This window comes from Ictidomys tridecemlineatus, chromosome 2 (assembly GCF_052094955.1).
Source record: "Ictidomys tridecemlineatus isolate mIctTri1 chromosome 2, mIctTri1.hap1, whole genome shotgun sequence".
NCBI classification, from domain to species: Eukaryota; Metazoa; Chordata; class Mammalia; order Rodentia; family Sciuridae; genus Ictidomys; species Ictidomys tridecemlineatus.
In genome coordinates this window covers 183,355,916-183,382,568 of record NC_135478.1, presented here as the reverse complement: position 1 = coordinate 183,382,568, position 26,653 = coordinate 183,355,916, and the positions used below count along the sequence as shown (strand labels likewise).

The 26,653-nt window shown below is 37.3% G+C and overlaps 1 protein-coding gene and 1 non-coding gene across 2 annotated transcripts; one reads left to right on the top strand and one right to left on the bottom strand.

The window, feature by feature from the left end:
* Positions 1–5,398: 5,398 nt before the first annotated feature.
* Tas2r16 (taste 2 receptor member 16) lies at positions 5,399–6,304 on the bottom strand. Its single transcript, XM_005333958.1, has one exon. The coding sequence runs from the start codon at positions 6,302–6,304 to the stop codon at positions 5,399–5,401; it is 906 nt and encodes a 301-aa protein (XP_005334015.1).
* A 1,174-nt stretch (positions 6,305–7,478) lies between these two features.
* Trnaa-ugc (transfer RNA alanine (anticodon UGC)) lies at positions 7,479–7,551 on the top strand. Its single transcript has one exon. It is a non-coding gene; the product is annotated as a tRNA-Ala (tRNA).
* Positions 7,552–26,653: the final 19,102 nt, after the last annotated feature.

The following is a 26,653-nucleotide window of genomic DNA, read 5'->3' as shown; positions in this document are numbered from 1 at the left end:
CACTCTACCACTGAGCCACAACCCCAGCCCCATAGCATGGAGAGTTTTCATGTTCACACCCAATATTTCCTGTTGCACAATCACAATTCAGGTGGAGGAGTTATGATGGCCACTATGGAAAAACTAAAGGTCATCTGAGGTAAGCCTTTCCCTTGGCTTTTGGTTTAGATCAGTTTTAGTCAGCTTTTTCATGACTGTGACCAAAATTCCTGACAAGAAGAATTTAGAGAAGGGGAAGTCTATTTGCAGTTCAGGGTTTCAGAGGTCTCAGTCCATAGATGGCTGACTCCATTGCTTTGGATCCAAGATGAGCCAGCACATCATGGGGAAAGGGCTAAGCAAAGGAGAGCTGGTTAACTTATGGTGGAATCAGGAAGCAGAAAGAGAAGGGGAATGGGTCACAGGAAAAATATAGCTTTCCATGGCATGCCCCCTTGACCCACCTCCTCCAACCATGTCCCATCCGCCTACAGTTACCACCCAGTCTATTCAAACTAGAATGAACTGATTAGGTTACAGCTTTCATAGTTTAAGCATTTCACCTCTGGAGATTCCTGCATTAACAGAAGCTCTAGGGAACATACATTGTATGCAAACCTGTTAACAAACTCCTTATGAAAAAGGAAATTATCTTGGGATCCTGTTATAACTACTTATGTAATACACAATACCTGACAAGCAAACTCAGAGAAAACATAAAGGCCTTTCACATCTTACTGACTTTTATGTCTCTTGTAATAAATTTATTGAACAGACCGGGTTTAGAAGAAACATTTTTTTTCCCTCCAGCCTCTGCCTTTAAACATATTATTATTCCTAAGACCATCCTTTCTCAACCCTTCATGGTATTATAGATCCCATGGGTTTCTAAGAAAGTCCTCCTTTGCATATTTAAAGACTTTAATCAAAACGTTAATCTCAAATCCAATTAAAAACTTCTTTTTTCCTGTCTTTGACCTGTTATAGAGGCTGAGAACAAGGAGAGAAGGAGATTATTTCACTTCCCCACCATATCCTCCTCTTCTCCTTCTTTATGGGATCACAATTTGAAGAGGGTAGGAGATATTAAAAGTAAAAAGTCTAACATCTTATTTGGTGTGATTGTACTATGGCATCTGTGCCCTCTGTCAGGGAAGGGATCCAAACACAGATTGTTTCCTGTACTTTAGAACCCTGGAAAGATTTCTTCACATCATTACTCCTTGGTAAATGAGAGGCATTCATCTGTAAATGCCTCTCAGCTCTGGCTCACTATGGAACCCCCATTGCCTCTTTGTACCCAGGTCTTCTCAAAATCAGAAGAACTGATCTTACTGGACTGACCATGGATAATATAACTGTCATTGGAAGCCCTTATTTCTCAGAAGGAGCAGCACATATTGTTCAAGCTGCCGTGATGTTCTAGGTAGTACACATTAGGGCAAGAGTAAACCTTTATGGGATAAATAAAACCTTTGGTAATCTCAAACTCCAGATTTCAGAATTATTATTCATCATTCCATTGTCATCACTGAACAGTAATTGAACTTTTTGTGTCTAGAAAACTGTATTATAAGGCAGAGGTGGGGCTGGGGATGTGGCTCAAGTGGTAGTGCGCTCACCTAGCACACTACCATTAGCACTGAGTTCGATTCTCAGTACCACATATATGTAAAATAAAGATATTGTGTCCACCTAAAAAAAAACCCTAAAAAATAAATATTAAAAAAAGGCAGAGGTAAAAGAAGGAGAAGTTTAATAATGAGGGAGAGTTTATATTTGGTGCCAAGTAAGCAAAAGGAGGCAGCAAATGTAACAGAAAGGGGAGCAACTTTGGGGAGCAAAAGTCCATGGCAAGTTTAGCATCTGTGCATGCAGCTGGAGGGGCGCTAGGTCTTAGAAGGATGATACTAAGGCAAAGTCCTTAACAAGGGAATACAGAAAAAAGAAAGGCAAATGACACTAGCAAATATGAGGGACATTTTTCCCAGGCCTGAATACCTCCTATGCAAATGCTTGTATCTTATGCATGAGCATTCAGGAAGTAGTGAGGAAATTTCATATAAATACTTGGAAAGTCATTCAGAGGTAGGCCTTAAAAAATCTTGAATACTAGGCTCAGAAAGATGCAAAAAGGTACAGTTGACGTTTTTTTTGTTGTTGTTTTATTTGGTTTTTTTGTTGTTTTTTTTAAAGAGAGAGTGAGAGAGGAGAGAGAGAGATAGAATTTTTAATATTTATTTATTTTTTTTAGTTCTCGGCTGACACAACATCTTTGTTGGTATGTGGTGCTGAGGATCGAACCCGGGCCGCACACATGCCAGGCGAGCGTGCTACCGCTTGAGCCACATCCCCAGTCCACAGTTGACGTTTTTGACCTCCTGTGTGTTGCATAGTAGGAACAGGGGTGGGGAAGAGAGAATATCAAGCATTGAATAAAATCTGTATTGTGTCTAATTGGGAAAAAACTGTATTCCAGACACTATTAGAAATTCACAGGTGGTGCCAGTCTCCTCGGTGTCACGGGCATTCATTAGGATCTTGGGCATTGTGCGAAAGGTAGAGTATTTACTTTCCAGTTGCTAATGATCTGGTGTGAATTGGTATACACATTCAGGTACCAGGCTGCTGCACTCAATGTGTTCCTCTTAAATTCACTGCTACTACCCCTGGGCTTCTATTTATTTGTTCCCCAAATCCAGAAACATAACTTTTTAAATCTTCTCTCTATTTGTTGTGAGTTATCATTCAGCACGCTGTATGTGAATAATGAACACTATATAGGGAAGAATATTTATAAGTTGGACAATACAGGTGCATTAGCCTCTTAGTGCCTCTATCATGTATCTAACTTAAGATCTCTCTTAAGATCCAAAAATTTCCTTGTTTTTAGTCACAACTTCTCAATTATTCTTTCTAATGTATCTTCTTTTTATATTCCAACTTTTGTTTTTTCCAAATTAAAACTCTTCTCCTTTAAAGTTTATCTCTTGGTCTCCTTTCTTTTCTGCTGGTTTTTGGTTTGGTGCTCATCAGCAGTATGAATTTAGGTAAATCATTTGATCTTCTTAGGTCTGTTTTTCAGTGAGGTTGGATTGAGTAATCTTGACCTGTCTTTAGTTTAAAATGAAATAATGTATGTAAAGTCTTTTCATGAACCAGTGGGTACCACAGATATGTAGGGTAGCTTTTATTTGTTTCTATTCTATTTTCTCTGATTTCTGGATCCCTTTGATTACTTCCAATACCCCAAACTCATGTATGTCAAGGGTAAGTTTTCCATTACACTTTATTCAAAAGAAGATAGCGAGAGTATGAAAAGTATGTAACAGCTTCTGGAATAGTATCTGGGTAGGTGACGGGAGTGGGGTCGGGTGGGGGAAGGTATTCTTTTCTTGCCTGTTCTCTATTTATATACATATGGACATAACAGTTTCTATTTTTTCCTGCTGAGATTTGAGAGGATTCAAGAATTCTCTGGACATGGTACAAATGACACATTTCAATAGTTATTGCCCTACCCATTCCAACAGGATTCTGAGTCCTTGGAACGCACCTCTATCAGCCTCCAAAGCATTTCTGGGAGTCCCTGGTCAGCTATTATAATGTCAATAACTACCTCCCCTGCCATTTTCCACTCAGTCTCACTTCAGGTAGTTATGAGTTTACTCCGCAAACATCACAGCATCCACCAGTCTCCATCTCACCTTTGGCTGCAGTTGAACCACTGAAGCCCAGGTGATGCCAGGGGTGTGTAGACTACTGCTACAAGTGGGGCAGTATGCTTATTTGCCATGCTGTGCAGGAATGCTGTGGAGAGATGCTAAATGGCACAAAAGTCTTGGGTGAATGTGGTCTTTCAGTTTTTTTTTTAATCATACTCACATTTTCATATGAGCTTAGTATAGAGAGAAATCAGAGTGATAAACCCAAAGTTGAATCAGAATATCCATTCCCTTTTCAGGGACCTTTCTTTCACAGTCAAACTTGAGATACTTGCTTTCTTTTTCTTGCAGGATGATTTGCTTTGTGAAAGTGTTTCTTTAGTCTTCTAACAGTAAAGCAATAAGTTCAGTTCATTACTCATATCCCGCCTGCCTTAAACGTGGAAAATTTATATTCTCCATCCCTGGCACCAGAATGTTGTAAGAAATATAATTGTCTTAGGAAAAATACCTTGATGAGTACCTGGAGTAGATAGAAGTTGAGATTTAAAGGCTGGGGGTTGAGCGTGACCAAGATACTTCATTGCTTATGGGTGAGGGAGAAAAGCAGAGAAATGATGTAGAAAGTGAGATGGGGAGGTTAGATTAGACCCTGCAGAGGAAAGGAGTATCAGAGAAACCTGTTGGGTCATGGAGGTAGAAATGACTTTTAAACAACAGTAATTTCTTATAAGTATTGTATAATGGATTACTGTGAAATTCTTTTTTTTTCCATTTGGGGAGGACATTGGACTGTTATGTAGCACAGAATAAAAGAGTATAGGAAATCTAAGTCAACATCAGAAGTAAGAGAATCAAGAGTGGTTCCCAGCCATCTGGATTATGTGTGTTAAATAATATAGTTATGTTTCAATATGGGAATCTTCCAAAAAGTTTATTCCTACTTATAGTATGATGGAGAGACAAGAATCAAGCCAATGCAAAACCACGTTATTGACAAAATTAAATCATCAACATTTATTGATGTATTAAGGATGAGCTAGATTGGCTAAGTAGCCTGCAGTTCTGGGGGAACAGTGAAATGAATGTCTTGACAAATGAAATGAATTAAATTTTGACTGAAAGTTTTAAAGGATCGAAGGTACGGCATTTGGAAGAAAAGAAGATAAGGAAGGTGATTTGTATTAGTGGATAAAGGTTCAGAAACAAAGGAGGGAGAGGGAAAGGAGAGGAAGGGGAGAGAGAGAAGAGAGAAGAGACAGAGCAGGTGCACAAGGGCAATGGCTAGACTTTTCCTTGACTGAAATTAGAAAATGAATTAAAGGCTTATTTGGGAAGCATTCAGGGTATGGGAAATATATTCTTGGGGTGAAAATATTCCTGTTAGTTTGTGAAGAAATTGGCAATTATGAGAAGGATAAAATGATGGGTGCACAACATGGTTGGGACTGGTATGCATAGAATTTACTGGGTTTAAGATTCCAGAGATGACATAGACTAAAAAGAGATGGAGCAATCATGAGGAAGTTGGGGTCAACCTGGGGATTGTGGAAGGAAAAAGAAAGGAGTGGAACAGAACAGAGAAAGAATTGGTTATTTAGAGACAAATGGCTGGGAATGACAGAGAATGAGAGAAAGGCTTACACTCATGGTGGACCGCAATCACACAGGAGATTATCAAGAACAATGTGGGCTACCAATATTGACTGGATCAAGGCAAACTCCCATTTTCCCTGGGGTCAGTACCTGGCTTCTCAGGTAGCCTCTGGGCCCCAGCACTTCATCTTTAGGACCCTTTTCAATGTAGGGCTGCTCAGCATCAGTGAAGTAGAATGAAGAGAAATTAGAGCATAGATGATGGCTTCCCAGAGCCAGTACAAAGATCCGTTACCAAATATTTTACTTACAAGTTGGATTACTAAGATCAGAAAATAAGAGGTGAATACTATGAAGAATGTAGCAAGAGACTTCAGGGCAGTATGGTGAGCTTGCATGCTCGAGTTGCAGTGGCCAGAGTTATGTTGTTGCATCTGCTCCCTGTGCCGGATCAGTGAGGCCATAACTAAGACCGTTGAGGCCAGGAACAGGAGGAAGGGAACAAGCAGCACACCCATTGTTTGAACTTTAAAAAAATACTGCTCAAACAGGTGAAATCTCTCAGTCCAAGTGCTGTTTCCGGGTAAATGCTTCATGGTGATTGATTGCATCAATTTTCGATTCCTAATAACTGAAGGGATGACTGCTACACAGGAAAGTATCAGAGTACCCAGCAACAACCAGGGAACCAATCTCAAAATTCTCCACCTTAGCCAGAGGAAGATTGGATGGGTGAAGGAAGAAATCTTGACACAGTAGAAGACAGCAAGCAAGCTGGTTAACCAGAATATAAGAATATTAGTGAACTCCCAGATGATTGCTATGTTCCAAAATGTGTAATTATTGTTAAAATAGGAGCCAAAATTGTACAACACTGATGCCCACTGCAGACAGAAATGGCAGATGCCCAGGCTGATGAGGATCATTTCCACTGATGACAATCTTTTGACCTGCATCCACTTTCTGCCCAGCACTGCAACCATGAAGCTGCTTTGTGCAATTATGGTCAAGGACTCAAGCACATAGATGATGATGAAGAAGATAGTCAGTTGGATGAGAACCATGCTTCTTTTTTGAAGTATCTTTCTGGACAAAAACTCAAAAGCTTTGTGCGAGTTTCTAGGTAGTAAACAGGTTTCACTCCAGTACTGCCTGGTATAAAAAAACACATCCCTCTGGATGCAAATTCACCCCAGATCATTTTTAAGTTTGTCATTTTCCTACCTACAGGATTTGTTTATGCTTTGCTTGCTGGTTTGTTCCTACATCTGGAGGCAGGGAAATGTTTTTTGAATGTGGATTCCTGCTCCTAAGATGATTTGATTATTTCCATGAAGGCATATCTATTTCATAACCATGCTGTTTATTTCCTCTTTATCTGTCTGAGGTGCCCTTAGATGATTTCCCCAGATTCTTTAAATGGTATCTTCATGAGTTTAGCCTACAATTTAAGCCACAGGAAAGAGAAATACTTCACTGTTCATTCATGGCCTGGATGATGCTTCTGTTCTACTGAATGCTGTACCAGTGCTAACTTCAGAAGCCCTATCTACCAACTTACTCAACTGTAAGAGTAAATAAAAATTATAATGAAGTCTTTCCTCCGAGATTCCACCCACAAAATTGCTGGAATCCAGTGCAGACCAATCTTGCAATTGTCTGCTGAATTTCATAACTCGGAGAAATCAAACCACAGAGACATCACTGCACATTTTCTTGAACTCCCTCCAATCAAAATGCAGTATCCTTAGCTATTGTTCTTCTGCCAATTCCAGTGCCTTGAGCATAAGCTTGCTATATTTTTGGAAATGGTTCTTCTCCCACTAACATCACTCTTTCTTCCCACTCCTTTCATGGCTGGGTTCTTTTTGGCACTCCTCCTAGATGAAAGAGAGCACTTTTGCCACGAGTAAAGCACATTACTCCTAAATATGTGAGCATTATTTAATAGCTATAGAAGTAGGCAAGAGAAGGGATGTCTTTTCCCTGGTTATGGATAACTGTGTCAGGTAGGCACCAAATATGTAATTAGTATCTTCAGAAATGAGAGGTTACTTCCAAAAATTATTGGTTGGTGAGTGAAGTCATAGACCCTATGTATGATACTCCAAGTCTGTGTGGATATTTCATCATTCAAGAAACAGAAAACAAAAGTAATCCAACATGAAGCTTAGAATTTTTTAACCTAAAGCCAAAAAGACCCCTGAACTCATGATACAAAAGACAATAGTTAAGGCTGGGGATGTAGCTCAGTTGGTAGAGTGTTTGCCTTGCATGTAAAAGGCCCTGGGTTCAATCCCCAGCACCACCAAAATTAAAATAAAAAAGACAATAGCTTAAAGAATTATTCCAGAGAATCAATTGAAATTAGATAGCATCTGCTTTACATTCTCAGTAAAATACTAAATAAATAAATAAATAGACAAAGCAGTCTGCGATTAAAAGATGAATTGGTTGAGTTGCATCCAGAAATAAGGAAGGAGAGATGAGATGTTCAGTGTTGATTAGTACAAATGCAGTGGCAGCATTAGCATCTGCCTTGTGTCCTCTGCACACCAAGCACATTGCTTCTTAGTTACACAGTCTCATTCTGAGTAACCTTAGCATGATTGTGATGCTCCAAGCCTCTGTCTGAATCATGATCACCAGGCATGCTACAGCCCTCAGGGCTGGGTATCAGCCATAACAGTTTGACTAAGAGTAAGTCTCTGCTGAAAGCAGCCCTCATAGTGTGGCCTGTAGGTGGAGAGATGGCCTGGCACTACTGTCCTTTGCAGGGGCACTTGATAGTGGCCAACTATTTAACCCAGATACTCTTTTGGTAGAGTTTGAATGTGAGACACAGAAAGTGAGTTCACAGACTGGTGTTTCATAGGGGAGGAGTTCAAATACTGGATTTTGTGTTGTGTATGCATCTTAATACTCTAGAATGATCTTTGGAATCTCTGCCCTGCAATGTTCCCAACTCTGGCTTGCCCTCTTCCACTCTCCTTTAGCTCCTATCCTTGTTTCTTTTTCTTATCAGGTTGGGCATGGTTGCTCATGAACCAGTGTTTGGTCAGGCACTGTTCTGGTGACTGGTGTCCAAATACAATCTGCAGTCAGACTGAAACTGTGGGAACTCAAGGCATTTTTGCCAAAAGGATGGAAAGGCAGGCTGTGTGCTCTCTCCATTCTGTCATTTCTCCAGTTCTTTTTCTTTCTTTAAAAAAAAAAACTGAGTGGTTTTATTTTTATTTTTTTAATTGTTTCTTACATACATCACAATAGAGGAGTGTATTACATTCATAATTTGTTGATGCACCTTTATTTTATTTATTTATATGCGGTGCTGAGAATTGAACCCAGTGCCTCACACATACTCGGCAAGTGCCCTACCACTGAGTCACAACCCCAGCCCCTCCAGTTCTATTTTTCAGACTTAAGCAAAAGTCCAGCAGTTTGTTTGATAATTTAATGTTCAACTGGAAAAATAATGCCAGTATCTCCTGAGAGGCATTATAATTGTCACTGTTAGAAGTTTTGCCTTTCCTCCCAATATTCCCTGGGCATATTGCTAACCTGCTTTAATATTTTATTCCCCTTGAGGGAAGCTTAGTGATTTTTTATTTGCAAATTTTGATAAGAATAATTTACCTAAATCTGTATTTCACTACTAGTAAGCAAATATTACACATATAAACATGCATACCCAAAAACACACACAGTAGTTCTTGGAACTAATCATTATATGAGTGTCTCTTTCTCTCTCTCTCTCTCTCTCCCTCTCTCTCTCTTTCTCTCTCTACACACACACACACACACACACACACACACACACACATTTCATCGAAATCAAGGGAAATTAGCCAAAGTGTAAGAAATAATAGCAATAATTTCACAAAGAGATGGTTAACCTTACTAGCAATCAGAAAAACACAAACAGTCCATCACAATGCAAAAGCAAAATAAAACATGGAGAATGTCAATTCTAAAAGAAGACATCAGGAAAACAGAAGGCTTTATGCACTGCTAGAGGGAATATAAATTAGTAAAGTTCCATTGATAAACAGCGTAGTCATTTTAACAAAAAATTTATAGATCATATTCCACAGTCATTACTTTTAGGTATACATTGTATGTTATAGGAAGACTTTTACACTGTTACACATATCCACAAAGGAGAAGTTTATGATTCTATTTGTTTCAGAATTGTTCCTAAGACCAAAGGCCTATAAACTACATAAAGGGACAAAAGTTGAGTAATGAGCTGTGATGTAGTCATATAGTAGCATACAACAGACATTTGTTTGCTTTTGCAAAAGTTAATTTACTACATGTTCTCCACTGGCAGAACATGCCTCTTACCAAAGAGGTTTAAATGCCAGATTCTTAGTTTAATGCTTCCCTTGAATATTTGTTTTGGGCATGAAGATCAATTCTGGGTACTGGGAACAGAGGAGAAGCCTGTGAAAAATATTCCTCTCTGATAATCACAGAAGAGAAATTTCACAAGGAGAAATCCTTTTCTCTTTTCATCCTGTATTGCATGTTATCCAGTGGTGTGTATGATGTTGGGAGCCGTGGCAGCCTTTCTGTGACCCTGCGAGGAAGTGAGGAGACATGCAAGGAATACAGAGTCTCAAATTGTTGTGTGTTTAATAATACTAGACCAAACTACCTCTAAAATACTTTTTTTTTTGGGGGGGTGAGCAAAACATACTCTAACAGTTTAAGCTACTTAGAGACTTTGGGATTGAGCATGGGGGACAGGAGGAGAAAGTGTCTTATGCTGTAGTATTTTTTTTTCTTGATGAGAATATTCCCCACCAGAATTTACAAGAAGTCAAACTAGTCTGGGGGGAATCCACATCACCATGGTTTGGTTGCTCCCAGCAAGTTAAAACCCCAGAACAAGAAACAGAACATTAAACAGCTGCCCTTGGAGAAAAGAGATCTTAGAGGAGCCCTGGCTTTTGGGCAGAGAGAGGTCAGAGTATGTTTTGCCAGCAAGAAATAGAACAATTACTTTTTCATGTGATTTTTTTTTTTTTGGTTCAACTTATGGAATTTTCAGGAAAAGATGCCAACTCTGGCAAATGCAAGGGCATCTGAATTTCTCATCAAACTGTAAAATGAAGCACCTCTGGGTCTGGTTCTTGTAAGAGGAGCAATTGAGAAACAGTCTCAGGAGCCGACTTGAAAAGAAGAGAAAATCAGGTGTGGCTCTTGTGGGGAAGCTCAAACCATCCTAAGTCTAGAATATATAAAAGAACATATATTTGCAACTCTTGAACATAGGGCAAAAAGTTCTCTTTTACATGTGTTAACCTGTTTTAGAGCTTGAAAAAAAATTCCACAAGTTGTTATGGTATAGATTTTTCAAAGGTTAATACTAGTTCAAGTAAGTCATAAGGAGAATAATTTCTAGCAAAACTGTACTTGAAAATATTACCTTCACTAGAGACATGAGCTTTATCAACCGGCACACACACATACTACCAAAATCTAGTTTTAATGGGGGGATAGAACTAGAGAAAATAGAAGATAGAAATGCAAGCAAGAGGAACAGAATTAAGAGGAAGCATCAGTTCAGATGTAGAGGGACTAAAGGCAACACATTATCTCAGCCTCCATAACTGAAACCTTAAGTGAAATCTAGGATACAGGATAGGTAGTCTTTGCCTTTAGGCAGAAGAGTCTTTCAGGAGCTCCTGGGAGGAGGGACTGAATGAGTTACCTGTTTTCCTAAAAAAGCTATGTCCTTGTGGGTAGGCATAGGATTCCTGGGGGGAAAAAACACTGATTCAGAAATGGAGAATGTCTTAGAAGAAAACTGAAGCTGGAAATTTCACACATCTTCTCAATTATGTTTTGTATTCCTAATGCTACATAATCCTTTGTCTTCAGGTTTTGTATTGACCTGGCTGGCACCCAGAAACATACCTGACTACACTAGGAAAAATGAGGCCCAATATGGAAAACTGTAACTGTAAGGGAAAGTGAGAGGCTTTCCCCCATATTTAAGTCCATGTTTTCATTTTACATATATGAAAGTGAAAAAAAATCCCCTGAAGAGATTTTTGACCCTTGATTAGTTCTTAGCCCAGAAAAATTCACCCTTATCACTCATATAGCAATTAAAATATTTGCTTAAGCTTAGTGGATGATAACAGTAATGGCTTTCTTTCACTGGTGACATTGACAATTAGGCCTATTTTGTGGTTTGAAAGTTCTTTAAATGCTACATAAATGGTGGATTTGTAGGTCCCTTGATTCAGCAAGAACAGCAATATAGCAGGTAGAAGGTACCTGCAAAATGCCTGTTGAATGAATGAGTATAGGAGAACAGACTAGAGAACTATGTGTATTACCATTTTATGAGTGCAAAGGCCTGGAAAGTCATGACATCAATATCCTAACATAACAGAGAAATATACATTGCTATTTTACGTGATTATATTCCTTTATCATCTCAGCAACTGAAATTGGCAACAGTGCCAAAATATAAGTGTGCCCAAATCAGCACTCACTTTTTTAGGGAAAAACTTGCTTCCTGGGCCATTTCATTTGAACAGATGCATTGAAGGTCAATGAGAGAAATAGTGTCTCATTCTTATGAATCACATATGATATTGAGGGAGGAGCGTCACCCTGACAAGCACTGCTGTCAGTATGCATTGCCAAATAGCGCTCAGAACTATGGGACTGACAAAGTTGATACAATCTGGATTCAGTCATGCTCAGTCACGCCCCCATCTCATGCTTACTTACACTCTTGTTGTGAAATAATGGTCCCTCAAAATTTCCACATCCTACTCCCCGGGGAGGATGTTGTTTTATGTGACAAAGGGACTTTGCAGATGTGAACTCTTAAGAGTTCATACTTTTGTGTGAAACACACGTTTCATACATGTGTGTTGTTTTAAGCTATTAAGTTGAGGTTAATGGTTTATTAATGCAGCAATAGGAAAACAATACAAATATCCAAATTACAAGAGCCAACTATCCAAACTTGTAGTATTACTTGATTTGTAGTTTATGTGTATCTATACTTGGTTACTATGGAAAAAAAGAGTGTATATGTAGGAAAATGTCAACAGGCAGAAGAGAGAAAGGCTACATAAAGATAGGCAGGCTATTTAGGAACTACTTGTTACACACATGAATGTCACATAAGAGAACTGCAATCACTGGAGCTGAACTCAGGAGTCAACTGGGAGTTTAAAAACATCAGAGGTCTCAGTTTCATCTCTACCATTTTGGTTTGTCTGCGGTGCAGCTGGGAGTTTGGATTTAAAAAATTGGCTCATCTGATTCTAAAGGGCAGCTCTGTTTGTGACTCCATTGCTTCAGGTCACTTCTATGGAGAAAATAACTTCCACAGGCAGTGAGAAAAACAAAACTATAAAATATGTTATTTTTACCTTACAAATGAGCTATAGAATAAAATGAGTTCTTAATTTTATAAATCTTTAGCAGCTGCAAGATTTAAAGGAATGTCTAATTCTCCAGAGAAAATTATATATGTATGTAAAATTTACAAAATTTATATATATTTTATAAATTTTGTGTGCATATATATATATATTTCATCCACACTATGAAGATGCTCCTCTTTAAATCAGTTTTGTCCCTATGGTTTTGTGTGATTTTCCATTCATACAATGAAAAAAAATGAAAATTTTACTGGAGCTTTCTTAATCTCCAATTTCGTGCATATGAATCAGGTTCTTTTGCTATCACCCAAAATTCTGTTGCATTGATTATGATGGCAAAGCTACAGCACTGCTGTGATTACAAATGAATTGTTTAGTGTTTTGTGCTTCTATCATTTCAAATCTTTCACCACTCCACGTGTGTTTTTGTTATCTATAAGCATTAGAGCCCACATATTATACAAATATAGAGCCGTGACTTTTAACTAAAGACTTCTCTGATGGTCTTATGAAAATTTTCACTCCCTGTATCTCTTTTAGCTCCCCTGTGTTATATAAATCCAGAGATAATTCATCTTTGGAGGTAACTTAAACTTCACCTGCTCCTACATATAGTAGGCCAAGCTGCTCTTCAGTCTGACTCAGTCTCATTTTTCCTGGTATATATTTTTGTTCTGTGGGAGAAGATCATATCTATCCTGTGAGACTATAGGAAAAACTATTTCATCCTCACCACAGAATGAACAGCACATGCTGTTTACCTGCCTTTCCCTTCATAAATCCCCTTCTCCCATAGGCCTCTCATGAACTTTTGTGCTTTTGACCCTTTTAAAAGCAAACCCAGATTGATAAGAAATGAAGGAAGGAGGGAAGGAAGGAAGGAAGGAAGGAAGGAAGGAAGGAAGGAAGGAAAGAGGGAAGGAAGGAAGGAAGGAAGGAAGGAAGGAAGGAAGGAAGGAAGGAAGGAAGGAAGGAAGGAAGGAAGGAAGGAAGAGCAAAACAAGAAACAAAACAGTGGATTCAGACGTTTCCCAATCAGCCAAACATATTGTCTTCCCTGAGTTACTAGCATTCAATAACCGTCAGAACTGATCTTTTTCATGTGGAAACAAATCCCAAAGGGTCTTCCTCTTAAAAGAATATCTACTAGTAGCTAGAAGGAAAGGTGGTTCAAGCATTCTCTCTCCTACTTCTGATTCTGCCACCAACCTGTTTGGCCTGAAGGAAGCATTTTTCTCCTGGCTCTTTATCTCATTCATCATAGCACTAATTTGTTTTGTCACCACTTTATTGAATGCACACATTACTGAAACCCTGGAAGCTTGTACCCAATCAACTAGCAAATTGCCAATTATAAAAATACAAGAACCAGAATTTAATACTAAAATGAAGTTACTCAAAGGCCTCAGCATATGACCAAAAGTAGTCAAAGAGTACCACAACCATCAACAACCAAACAGCAGTATTCAGGTGACATATATAACTTCTTAGAAACTACCTGTATTTTCACCATTCTTACCAGGCACTATTGCTGATGCCTGGAAACCTCTGGACACACAAGGTGCAGGACTTTTGGTGATCTGTGATATGGTGGCATAGAAAGACTCTTCATTTCCCGTTGTAGTCAGTGGTAAAATATCAAAGCTAAACATGCACTCTATTGCCTTAGAGATCCTTTGTTTAATTGCTTCCCTCTCCCTAGGACACATTTAAAGTCCATGAGGGGGCTGGGGTGTGGCTCAGCAATAGAGGGCTTGCCTAGCACTTGTGAGGCCCTGAATTCAATCCTCGGCACTACATATGAATAAAATAAAATAAAGGTATTAAAAAAAAAGTCCATAAGGCTGGGAGGAGTTCAGGCACAATCCCTACCCTTAGACATACTCCTCTTGTGTCACTTCTAAAGTAGGGGTATTATGGATTGACAGTTTAATATCACCTGGAAAATGGTTAAAAATGTACTTTGGGCCCTATCCCAGAATTTCTGATTCAGAAAGTCTGGGGATAGGATCCAATAATCTGAATCTTAACAAGCCTTCTTGAACATTTTGATGCTTGATAAAGTTTGAAAACCATCATTTCTGGTTCCTTGTACCTTTGGGGATGCACCACCACTCCTTCCACATTGAAGCTACTCATCGCCACTGCTCAAGACGCTCCTGCTATAAATAGATTGGTGGACTCCAATGAAAGGCATAAATTTGACCCAGGCTGAGACTCCCTCAAACATGCAAAAAAAAAAAAGTGAGTGCTTAAAAAATATGTGGTGATGACCCACTATGAAAAAATTCCTTCTTATTTTGACAGTTTTGAAGATTGACGACATAGTTTTGAGAGAGGTTTTAGAATAAAACCTTACTTAATAATATGTGGTAAATGAGAATTAGAGGTATCTGTGTTATAAAAGAGTTGTGAGGAACCTCTACTTGGTTATCTTCTGTATCTTCTCAGCTATCAGATAAATGACTATTCAGCTCTGGGTGTGAAGTGTAATGGATGCCTTGCATACCTCTGTGCCACCTGAAGGATTTGTATGGAAAACAGAAAAAGGAGGAATAAAAATGACAAGAAGCATATACAAGAAGATGAAGAAAAGGGAATAAGAGAAATAGAGAGTTTCTACGCCTCCTATGACCCTCTCCCTCCCCGCCACCACCATCCCAACATACAGAGCTGTTCAGAAGCTGCCTCTGTGCTTTTTGCAGAGGCAAACAATGTTGCTACACTTTGGATATGAAATTCCCCCCAAAGCACCTGTGTTAATTCAGGACCATTCAGAGATACAATGATTACCTTATAAGATCTACAAATGTAATCCCAGTCCATCCTAGTTTGAACGGAGCAACTGGGTGGGAACTCTAGAAAGGTGGGGTGTGACTAGAGGATATACGTCTCTTCGTGCATGCCCTGGAAGGATTCATCTTTCCTGTGGCCCCTTATCTTTCTCTTTACTTCCTAGCCATCATAAGTGGAACAGCACTCTTCCTCCAGGACCTTTTGCCATGATGTTCTGCCTTATCTTGGATCCAACATGAACTGAACCTCTGAAACTGTGAGCACAAATAAACTTTCCCTCCTCTAACTTGTTCTTATCATGTGTTTTGGTCATAGCAATGAAAAGCTGACTAATACAAATGTCATTCTGGAATTAATCCCCAGAAATAATGGAGCTTGGAAATAGTTTTCAAGGATAAAGATACAAAGCACATGCCACTCCCAACACTCTGAACTTAATACCTAAATACAAAAAAAAGAGGATTGTGTTAATAACTTCTCAGAAGGAAAAAAAATAAATATCAGTAGGATAACAGTCAAAGGTGGAAACTGCCTTTAACCAAGTCATAGCTGATAAATGGTTGCCACTTCTTTTTTAAAAAATTCTAAGGTTGATAATTTTGAGGTGAGTGTCCAATTTGATACAATATCTTTATATGAATTAAAGAAAGTAGAAAGCAGTACTCCAATGCTTTGGCCAGGGAATGTGCATTAGATGAAAGCTTGTCAGTAGGTTTAGAAATTCCTTATATTCGTTTTTCCACGAAAATAATGATAAGAAAATTATAAAATGCAAGTTCAAGAGACAAAATTTTTTTTAAAAAAATTTGTTCTTATGTAAAGACTAAATTTTCGGTTTAAACAGAGGACTCATACAAACAACCTTACTGGATGCAAAGAGGATCGTGTACCTATTATTCCAACTGCACAAACATGTAAAGGAAACAAATACAATTTAGAAGGCCACTGTTTAATTATTAAGAGAAAGAGTTTCCTCCAGAAAGATAAAAAACCATGCTAGTTGTAAATGTGTTCATTCAATTATTCAGCAAATATTTATTAAGTATCCATGATTAGATTATGAGAGCTGTAACCTAATTCGTCCATCCTAGTTTGAATGGACTAACTGGGTGGTAACTGTAGGAAGGTGGGTGGCTGGAGGTGGGTCACTATTATGAGTCAAGCTCTCTTCTGGCCTTAGGAAAAAGGAAGGAGGAATTTATATGTATTAAGTTAGAGATTCCTGTATTAGGCATATCATTTTGAAGAAAATGTGTAGGTAGTTGAGCATATTATCTAGAGATGAAGGGCAAGGGCTGAAATGAAGGTACATTTTAGGACTCCTTAGCATCTGTAGATGTTAACATTATGGGATTACATTAACTAGTGAATGAGTATAGATAAGAGCTTTGAGGACTGAGCCCCGGGTACTCCAGGCTTTATCTATCACATTGATGAGGAAGCAGCAAAGGAGACCAATAAGGCAGAATTCAAGCAGGTAAAGAAGAAAGTGTCTCAAAGACGTCTGAGGCATCAACTCTATGAACTATGATTGATTGATAAAGTCAGGTGACCATTTAGAATTGACCACCAAATTTTAGTAACATTGGAGTTATTGGTAATCATGTGTTATGAACCAAATTGTGTCCCCCAAAATTTGCGTTGAGTTCCTAACTTCCCAGTATCTTAGAATGTTACTGTATTTGTAGCTAAGGTCTTGGAAGAGGTAATTAAATTTAAAATGTGTCCATTAATGTAGACCCTAATCCATTATAACTAGTGTCCTTATAAGTAGAACAGTTTGGAAAACAGGTATGTGCTCATACAGAAAAAAGATGTCATCAGGAGATAGCCATTTACAAAACATGAGAAAATAATCTATGTAATCTTGTTAAGGTAGTCATATTAAAATAATGCACCATGTTAAAAGGTATTTTGGAAGAATTCTGGTGAATTCTGATAGGAATAATAGTTTAATTGACCCAAGAGAGAATTTAAGAAGAGGAGCTAGACAGCAAGTACAGAAACCAAGATGTATTGATGATTTTCAAAAAGGAAATGGGAAGCATACATTTTTAAAAGATAAATAACAGCATATTCATGTGTCTTGGGATTGATCTAGATCTAGTGAGCGTGGGTGAAGGATTGATGATATAATGGGAGATGGGGAGAAAGATTGACTTTAACATTGAGTAGACAAGAGAAGGTGGAATTCTGTCAGCTGGAGGCGTTGATATTGTATGAATGTTTTTTTCCTAGTAGTGAGGGGAAGACGTGTACATACACCTGATGCCTGTGGAAGTTTCTTTCCTATTGCTTCTATTTAATCAGTAAAGTAGAAAGCAAGATCCCATTAACTGAGAACAAGGAAGGGACAGAAATGTTGGTGTTTTGAAGAGAGAGAAGAATTTGTGCAGGGGGTGTTTAGGAGTCAGGGACATCTGGGGTTGAGCTTGTGGTACTCTAGAGGGCAGCCTTTACATAGACTAGTCAGCAAGGGAGCTGTGGTGGATTTGCCTATGCAAACATGCTGCTCCGATTTCCTGCTACAGAAAAGGTACCTGAGTGAGCTCCACCTTCTGCTTTTGTGGATCCACAGCCATATTTGTGCCAAGAGCCACATTTCCTATGGATTGCTGTCACTCAGTGACTAGGCACAGATGGTATAAAGAGGAGGAGTGATGCTTGCTCATTCCAGAGATGGGGGACTCTTCAAATGTGACTTTGGCTCCAGGAGATTATTGTTAGCCTGACCAACCATTCTCAGAACTGTACTTGGTTTAAGAATCTTTCTACATAATCCTCTTTCTTCCCTCTTCACTTTATAGAGGGCAGGTCTGCATTTTAGTCTGGATTGTATCTCTGCCTTCTCTACTTTCTGCTTTGCATACATTTTCAGTCTGAACAACATAAGTGGTACCAGGATTAGTTTGAGAAACAGATGAAAAGACGGAGTTTGTGACTGTTTTCTCATATCCCAGGAGGCAAGAAGGACATCAACCTGAGTGTTATTTGATGCATCAGTCATACCTGACACAATATGGTGGCCTCTTTGCCAAGATTTCACTGGGAACAAACTGTCCTTGCAGTTGCAGTGATTCAGTCATTTGAAAAATATGGAGGAAGAAATACCAGGACATTGGAGTTGGCTGGTTACTACGAAGTCATACTGACATCTGAGAGAAATAAGAAGAAATTGAGGACCCCTGGCAGTCAAGGTCAAGTGTAAGAGACAGAAGAACATTTGTTAGCTTATAATGAGGCCCTTATCTCATATAGTAGAAAAGCAAAGAGAAGATACAACCAAACAGTAAAATGAGGATATGAATGAGTATGGCACAGACCCTGAGTTATCTAAATGTCTAACCAATGTGGGGCTGTTAGGGTGAAGTCAGGGTCCTGAGTGGAAAACTTGGAACATGGAATGGGGAGATCTGGATGTTTGTTCCTAAGGTTTTGGGTTATGTAGACACCACTGAACTTTCAGAACTTTTGGAGGTATCCCGCCATTCTCGGCGAGAGGTAGATACCTCCCATCCTGGAAGACACAAAGGAGTACTGTCCCTGAAAAGCAAGAGATGCAACCCTCAGGACCTGCCTTATCTCCTCCCATGGAGGACAAGCTGATAACAAAGATTAAGTCCTAGCAGGAGCGAGATGGAGACAAAGTGAACTTGATCAAAGAGGAAAAAGGTCAAACATAAAAAGAAGTGCAAGAATTGATTAGATGGATTTATAGCAGATGAGATCTGTGAATGAAATATTAATGAACTTGAGTAAATAACAATAAAACTATCTGAAACATAACTAAGTAAATAAAATCTGGGGGAGAAAAGAGCATGGAGACGCAGAACAACTTTAAATAGGCTAATATATGTGTACTTGGAGTCCCTGAATGAGAAAAAAATGAGGGAAGAGGAAGAGAGAAAAGATTTGAAGATACTGAAAAAAGAAAGGTAGATTAGTAGGCACACAGATAAATAAACTACACTACATCCATACAATGGAATATTATTTAGCACTAAAAAAAGAGTTAATATATTGAGACATGAAAAGACATGGAAGAACCCTAAATGCATATTTCTAAGTAAAAGAAGCCAATCTGAAAGACTATGTATGGTATGATTCCAACTGTGTCACATTCTGAGAAGAAGGAAAAAGAAAAAAGGACTATGGGAACAGTAAAAATGTTGGTGGTTATCAGTGGCTGAGGAAGCACAGAGGATTTGGGGGGCAGTGGAACTGTTCTATATGATACTATGTTGGTGGATAGATGTCATTAAGCATTTGTCAAAACCCATAATATGTGCAACACTCAGAGTAAACCAAAGGTAACCTATGGCTTTGGGGTGATAAGAAAGTGAGAATGTAAATTAATCACCCATAACAAATTCCAGTGTAGGATGCTGATGGGGGTGGGGGTGGGGTATGCATGTGTAAAGATAGGGTTTATCAGAACTCAAAGTACTCACTGTTCCATTTTTCCATAAACCTAAAACAACTCTTTAAAAAAGTTAAAAAATAATGGTAGGAAAAATTTCCAAATTTCATGCAAATTATAAATTCATGAATCTGAAGAGCCCAATGAACACAAGAAGCATAATAAAACTGAATAGAATTATATCAAAGCCTATTATAATCAAATTGCTTGAAGGCAGTGATAAAGAGAAAATCTGAAAAATAACCAAAGAGAAAAATTTTGCTCTATATGTGTAATAAGAATTGCAACACATTCTTCTGTCAATAAAAGAAAAAGGAAAAAAATAGCCAGAGAAAAAAGATGCATTAATACTGAGGAAGAAAAATATAAGAATGGCAGTGGACTTCTTGTAGAAAATAATGTACTGCCTGACCCATATATATAAAATCCTACCCAGCACAGCATTTATCCAGGTGACTCATTTCACAGAAAAGGATGCACAAAAATGGACTATGACCATGGTATATACTGATCATCTATCACAACTTTCAGAAGGAATAGGCTTCTAAAATCACTGCTTCTGTTTTAGCTCAGAGGCAAGAATTTGAAAGGATGGAATGCTATTCCTCAAGATGTAGCATATACACTCAGCTAGATATTTCTCTATGGCACTGTTGCACAAATAGGGAAAATCACACGGGTCTGGAAGCCAGTAATTGAAGAAGTAGTCTTATCAGTGTTGTTCTCAGAAAACTTCAGGGGATGTGTTTCATATGCCTGTAGCTCTAGGTTCTTTAGGGTGTGAGTCCTGGTCCCAATAGAAGCAAGTTCTTGCAAGGGAAATTAATATGAGTTCCATTGAACTGTAATATGTGGCTACCACCAAGGCTCTTTGGACTCCATGTCCCAAGAACCAACAGCTGTTGGATCATCTCATGGCCACAGTAATTGGCCATGATTAAGGCTAAGTTTATACAGTGTGACTGGAAGAAATATGAAGAGAAGCCCAGTTGCAGATTAGAACTCCTTACAGAAGTTCAAAGACTATAATGAGCATAGATAGTAAAATTAAGACTATAAATAACCTTCAAATACTTATTGTGATTGCACAAATTTTTTGTGGAGGGGGAGGGAATAAAACGTTACTTATTTCTTAGGGAAGACATTGAATCAAAGAGAAATTGTTTGATTACCCAGAGTCTTAAGGCATCTATCAACCAAAGGAACAATAAAGGAAAAACTTTGTATTAATTAATACTAAGCTTAACTTGTTTAGAGAATGTTTATTTGTTGAGACACCACTAAAAACTGGTGCATGAAGCAAGATTTATTTGTAACAATTGAGCTTTCTTTTTGGTTTGGTACTTGTTAGGCATATAATTTTTTTCCTCTTGTTTTAGCCTGGAGTTGAATAAGCTTAAGAGATGGATAGCTTTCACGTTTTTCCTTGGATCCTCTACATATTTAAAAACCATTTATTATGAGAAAAGTCATACTTGGTCAGATGATGCAACTGAGTGGTAGAACACTTGCTTAGCATACAGGAGGCCTTAAATTCAATCCCCAGCAACACACACACACAATAAATACACACACACACACACACACACACACTCATATTAAGAGATCTCATATGTTTTAATATTTTTCCACCTAGAGGAAAAAAAAGTATTTCCTTCATTTTCTGTTCTAGGACAAGCTTATGATGAGTTTAAGTGTTTCCTATACCATGTGAAAATCTGGCTATACTCAGTGTTCTTTATGATGGCCCCTTCCAGACTGTTTGTACAGAAGTGGTTGCCTACTTATCAATACAACCCAAAGATTTATAAAAAGAATACGTATTTAATATTTTATACAGTTGATTCAGAACCATTCCTCCGCACACTCAACCACAATTAGTCTTGGTCTGACTTGTCTGGAAGAAACAGAAGAAATCTGTATTACTCTGTGTGAATAAAAGAAAATATCAACAATAATAAAATCTAACAGATAAAATGCTTGCTATGTGTCAGGCACATGGCATTTTTCAATATTGTCAGTATCTCCATATCATCAGTGAAGAAGCTGAGAGGTGGAGCTGGGGTTCTGGCTTTAGAGCCTCTGCCTTTCCTGTTACACCCCGTGACCTGCATACATTCAGAACAGAACAGAATGGTATTGATTCATTGGAATACACATTCTGCCCAAAACACCTTCTTAAAAACAAGGAAGTGATGTAACAAAAAGGAACATTAAAAATAATCAAATCTTAGCAATGTAAATTCTTTCTGTTGTTGTTTTGGACTCTAAACAAAAAAAATGCTTCTTTTCTGTGCAAAGTTTTATTAGGAAATGTACGTGGTAAAAACAACAAGAAATGTGCTATTTTATCAAATTAATAGAAGCAAAGACTTCATAAAACTTTTAATACAATTTTGACCACAAAAATTTTATAACTGCAACTTGCAACCTTTGGTTTACTAGTAAATACAATATTTAACAAGTATGCTAACAAAGAGAAAACAAGTAGAACACATAGTCTTTGGTAATAGCATATTTTGACTATCAGTCTGGTTGCATAAATCTTTGCTTATTTTGTATTCTTTCTTGTTTTCATATATATGTATATTTGCAACATAATCTCATACCTTCGTTTAATCTCTTTATGGAGAAACAAGTAAGTGATATAACAAAAGGGAATATTAAAAATAGTTCTCTATTCTCCTCTCACTCCAGACCCAGGCAACCACTATTTTATTTTCTATCTCTATGATTTTGACTCAATTAACTATCTCCTTATAAGTGGAATCATAAATTGTGTTTTTGTGATGCTTATTTCATTTGGCATAAAGTTCTCAAAATTTATTCATTAATCTATTTCTGGAGAAAGAGATTTGGTTTAAAAAGACTCAGAATTACTTAGATTTTATCATATATGTGGAAACTTTATGTTAATACATACTGTCTGCTAGTTTCAATATCCTTCAATTTTTCGTGATGAAATCTGTTATTTTGGGAATGATTCGTCAGCTTATTTATCTCCTTTGGCATGTAGGTAAACAGGGAAATGTTTTACAGCCTAAATAAAGAAGAATAAGGAAACATGACTTAGATGAATTATCAGACTTTTAGTTTTTAATGAAATCTTTATTTCTATGTTAGCATATGCAAGGTTTCTGAAGATTCACTATCCAGGGTCTTCCTGGTCTGGTTTGGCCTGTAGCATCTTCTTTTATAATACTGCACAACTCAAGTAAAGGAGAAGGGGAAGGGAAACAGAAAGAGTGAGCACAAAGGCCTCAGTTAATGGATTTTCAATGGAATATTATAAAATTTTACTTGTCTTGAAAAAGGGGAAATCAGGAACAGGAGACAGCTGAAGTTATTTAGGTTAGTAATATGGTATATAGGATAAAAAAAGAGTATACACATTTTATGCAGCAGCAAATGTTTTGTTTTATAATCACTTAACTTTCCTTCCTTAGAGTCCCTTGTATCAGTAAGAAAAGGATTTACATTTGTATTCAACTTTGTAAACAAATTTTTTGTTTTTTTGTTTTATTTGTGGCATGATATATATACCTTAAAACTTAATGTACTACTCATTTTTTGAGGTATAATTTAGTGGTATCAAGTACATTCAGAATGTGCAACCATCTTCACCATCAGTTTCCATAACTCTTTCCACTTGTAAAACTGGAACTCTAAACCTATTAAACAATAGCTCCTCATTCTCCTCTCACTCTAGACCCAGGCAACTACTATTTTATTTTCTATCTGTATGATTTTGACTCCTTTAACTATCTCCATATAAGTGGAATCATAAATTGTGTTTTTATGATGCTTATTTCATTTGGCATAAAGTTCTCAAAATATATTTATGTTGTAACATGTTAGAATTTACTTCCTTTTTAAGGATAAATAGCATTCCATTGTGCATGTGTTTATATATGCATACACAGACATTTCTCACATTGTGCTTATCAGTTGATCATTTAATTGACGCACATAACTTCCAAGTTTTAGCTATGATAAATAATGCTGCTATAGACATGGGTGTTCAAATATCTCTTTGGGACCCTTGCTTTCAATTGTTTGGCTATACACCCATAATTGGCAGTACTATATCTTAGGGTAACCCAATTTTTAATTTCCTGATGGGCTAACATACCATTTTTTCCATAATGGCTGTAATATTTTACATTCCTATCAACAGAGCACAAAGGCTCCAATTCATATTCTTGTCAACATTTATTATTTAATATTTTATAGTAGCCATACTAATGGATACAATGTGCTACATTATTGTAGTTTGGTGTGCATTTCCCTAAAGCTTAGTGGAACAAATATTTTCATGTGTTTATTAGCCATTTATATATTATTGCAGAAATATCTAAATCCTTTGCCTGCTTTTTTCTTTAGGTTGTAATTTTTTATTGAGTTAGGAGTTCTCTGTGTATTTTGGATGTTAATCCTCTATCAGATATATAATTTGCAAATATGTCCCCCCATTCTATGGGTTGTCTTTTTACTGTTAATATTGTCTTTGACATTTTTAAAATTTTTATGAACTCCAATTTATTTAATTTTTCTTTTCTTAATGTGTTTTTTGTGTCATACTCAAAAGTAATTTCCAAATGAATGTCATGAAGCCTTTGTCCTAGGTTTCCTTTCAAGAGTTTTATAGCTTTAGGTCTTACATTTAATTTTTTGATCCACTTTGGATTGAAGTATGGTGTTTGACAAGGGTCCAACTTCATTCTTTTGCATATTCATGTCTAGTTTTTGCAGCACCACTTGTTGAAAAGGCTGCCCTTTCCCCATTGCATAATCTTAGCACTCTTGTCAAAATCACTTGACCACACAGGAGAGGGTTATTTCTAGTCTCTCTATTCTATTCCTTTTGTTTATATTTCTTATTATCTTTATGCCAGTTCCATAGTGTTTTGATTACTGTAGGTTCGTATCAATTTTTTAAATCAGGAAGTGTGAGTCCTCCAATTTTGTTCTTCAAGGTTGTTTTAGCGATTTGGGGCATCCCTTGAAGATTTCATATGAATTTTAGGGTGGGTTATCTATGTCTGCAAAAAAAAAAAATTGGTGGATTTGATAAGATTTGCATTGACTCTATAGGTCATTATGGGTCGTATTGACAAGTTAACAATATTAAGTCTTCTGATCTATGAACAAGAGTTGCTTTCATTTACTTGGGTATGTTTTAAGTTTCTTTCAGCAATATTGCCATTTCCATTGTACAAATCTTTACCTCCTTGGTTAAATTAAATATTTTACTTTTTAAAAAACACAATAACTTTATTTCATCTTTACTGGTGCTGAGGATTGAACCTAGTGCCTCACACATGCCAGGCAAGCTCTTTACCTCTGAGCCACCACCCCAGCCCCTTTACTTTTTGGTGTCATTGTAAATGGAATTATTTTCATTTTCTTTTCAAATTGTTTATTATTAATATAGTATAGAAGTACAAATGATTTTTGTTTGTTAACTTTGTTTCTTGATGCTTTGCTAAAGTTGCTAGTGTTAGTGATACTTCTTAACATATATGATCATAATGTTTGTCAACAGAGGTAAGTATAACTTGTCCTTTCCAATTGGACACCTTTTATGTCTTTTTCTATTCTAATTGCTCTGGTTAGAGCTTCCCAGCCCTCTGTTGATTTAAAGTGGTTAACGTGAGCATCTTCACCTTACTCCTGAACTTACAGGAAAACTAAGTTTGATTTGTGAGTATTTTTGTTGAGAATTTTTGCATTGGTATTCACAAAGGACATTGACCTGAAGTTTTCTTCTCTTACAGTGTCTTTTTTTTCTGGCTTTGGTCTCATGGAATCAGGCTGTGTTTCCTTATCTTCAGATTTTTAGGAAAATTTGAAAATAACTGGTCTTAATACTTGTAATGTTTAATGTGAATTATCAACTTGATTGGATTAAGATATGCTAATGATTAAGAGGCTTCTTGGGTGTGCCAATGAGGGTGTGTCTAGGAATGATTGACATGTGGGATAGCTAACTGAAGTGAAGACCCTCCCTAAGTGTGGGCAGCAGTATCCAACAGGATGATGGCTTGGATGGAATAAAATTGGGAATAACAAGGAAGTAGCAGCAGATACAACCTTGTTTCTTCTTGAACAGGTTCTTGATTGCTGCTGTGATTGAGGATTTCAGACTCTCACTTCTTCATTCTTCCAAAGAGGATTCTGCCAGTGATTCTTATGGAGTTTCCCGAATACTTCAATCTTGCACTAGGGTAGCACCACTGATCCCTCTTATTCTGGGATTTCAGCCTCTTAGACTGTGCAGCTACTGATTTTTCTAGCTCTGCAGCCAATGGACTACCATTGGGGACTATTCAGCTTCTGGTCACATAAGCCAACCTAATAAACTCCCTTTTTATAATTTTACTTCCTGATGATTCTGTTCCTCTAGAGAATCCTGACTAATATAGTACTTTAAATATAGACATCACCCATGAAGTTTTTCTTTACCAGGTGATTTAAAAACAAAATAAAACAAAACCTTATGATTTATAGCTGTATTTAGATTTTTGTTTTCTTTGTAATTCAACCTTGGTTTGTTTTATGTTTCTAGAACTTGATCCATTTTATCTAGATTGTCAAATGTGTTGGCATACGTTCACAGAATTCTGTTTTAATCCTCATATCTGTAAATGATAATAATGCCCCCATTTTCATTTCTAATTTTAGCAATTTGAGTCCTCTCTCTCTCTCTCTCTCTTTAAGTTCATATAGGAAAAGTTCTGTCAATTTTGTTCATTCTTTCAAAGAACCAATTTTTGGCT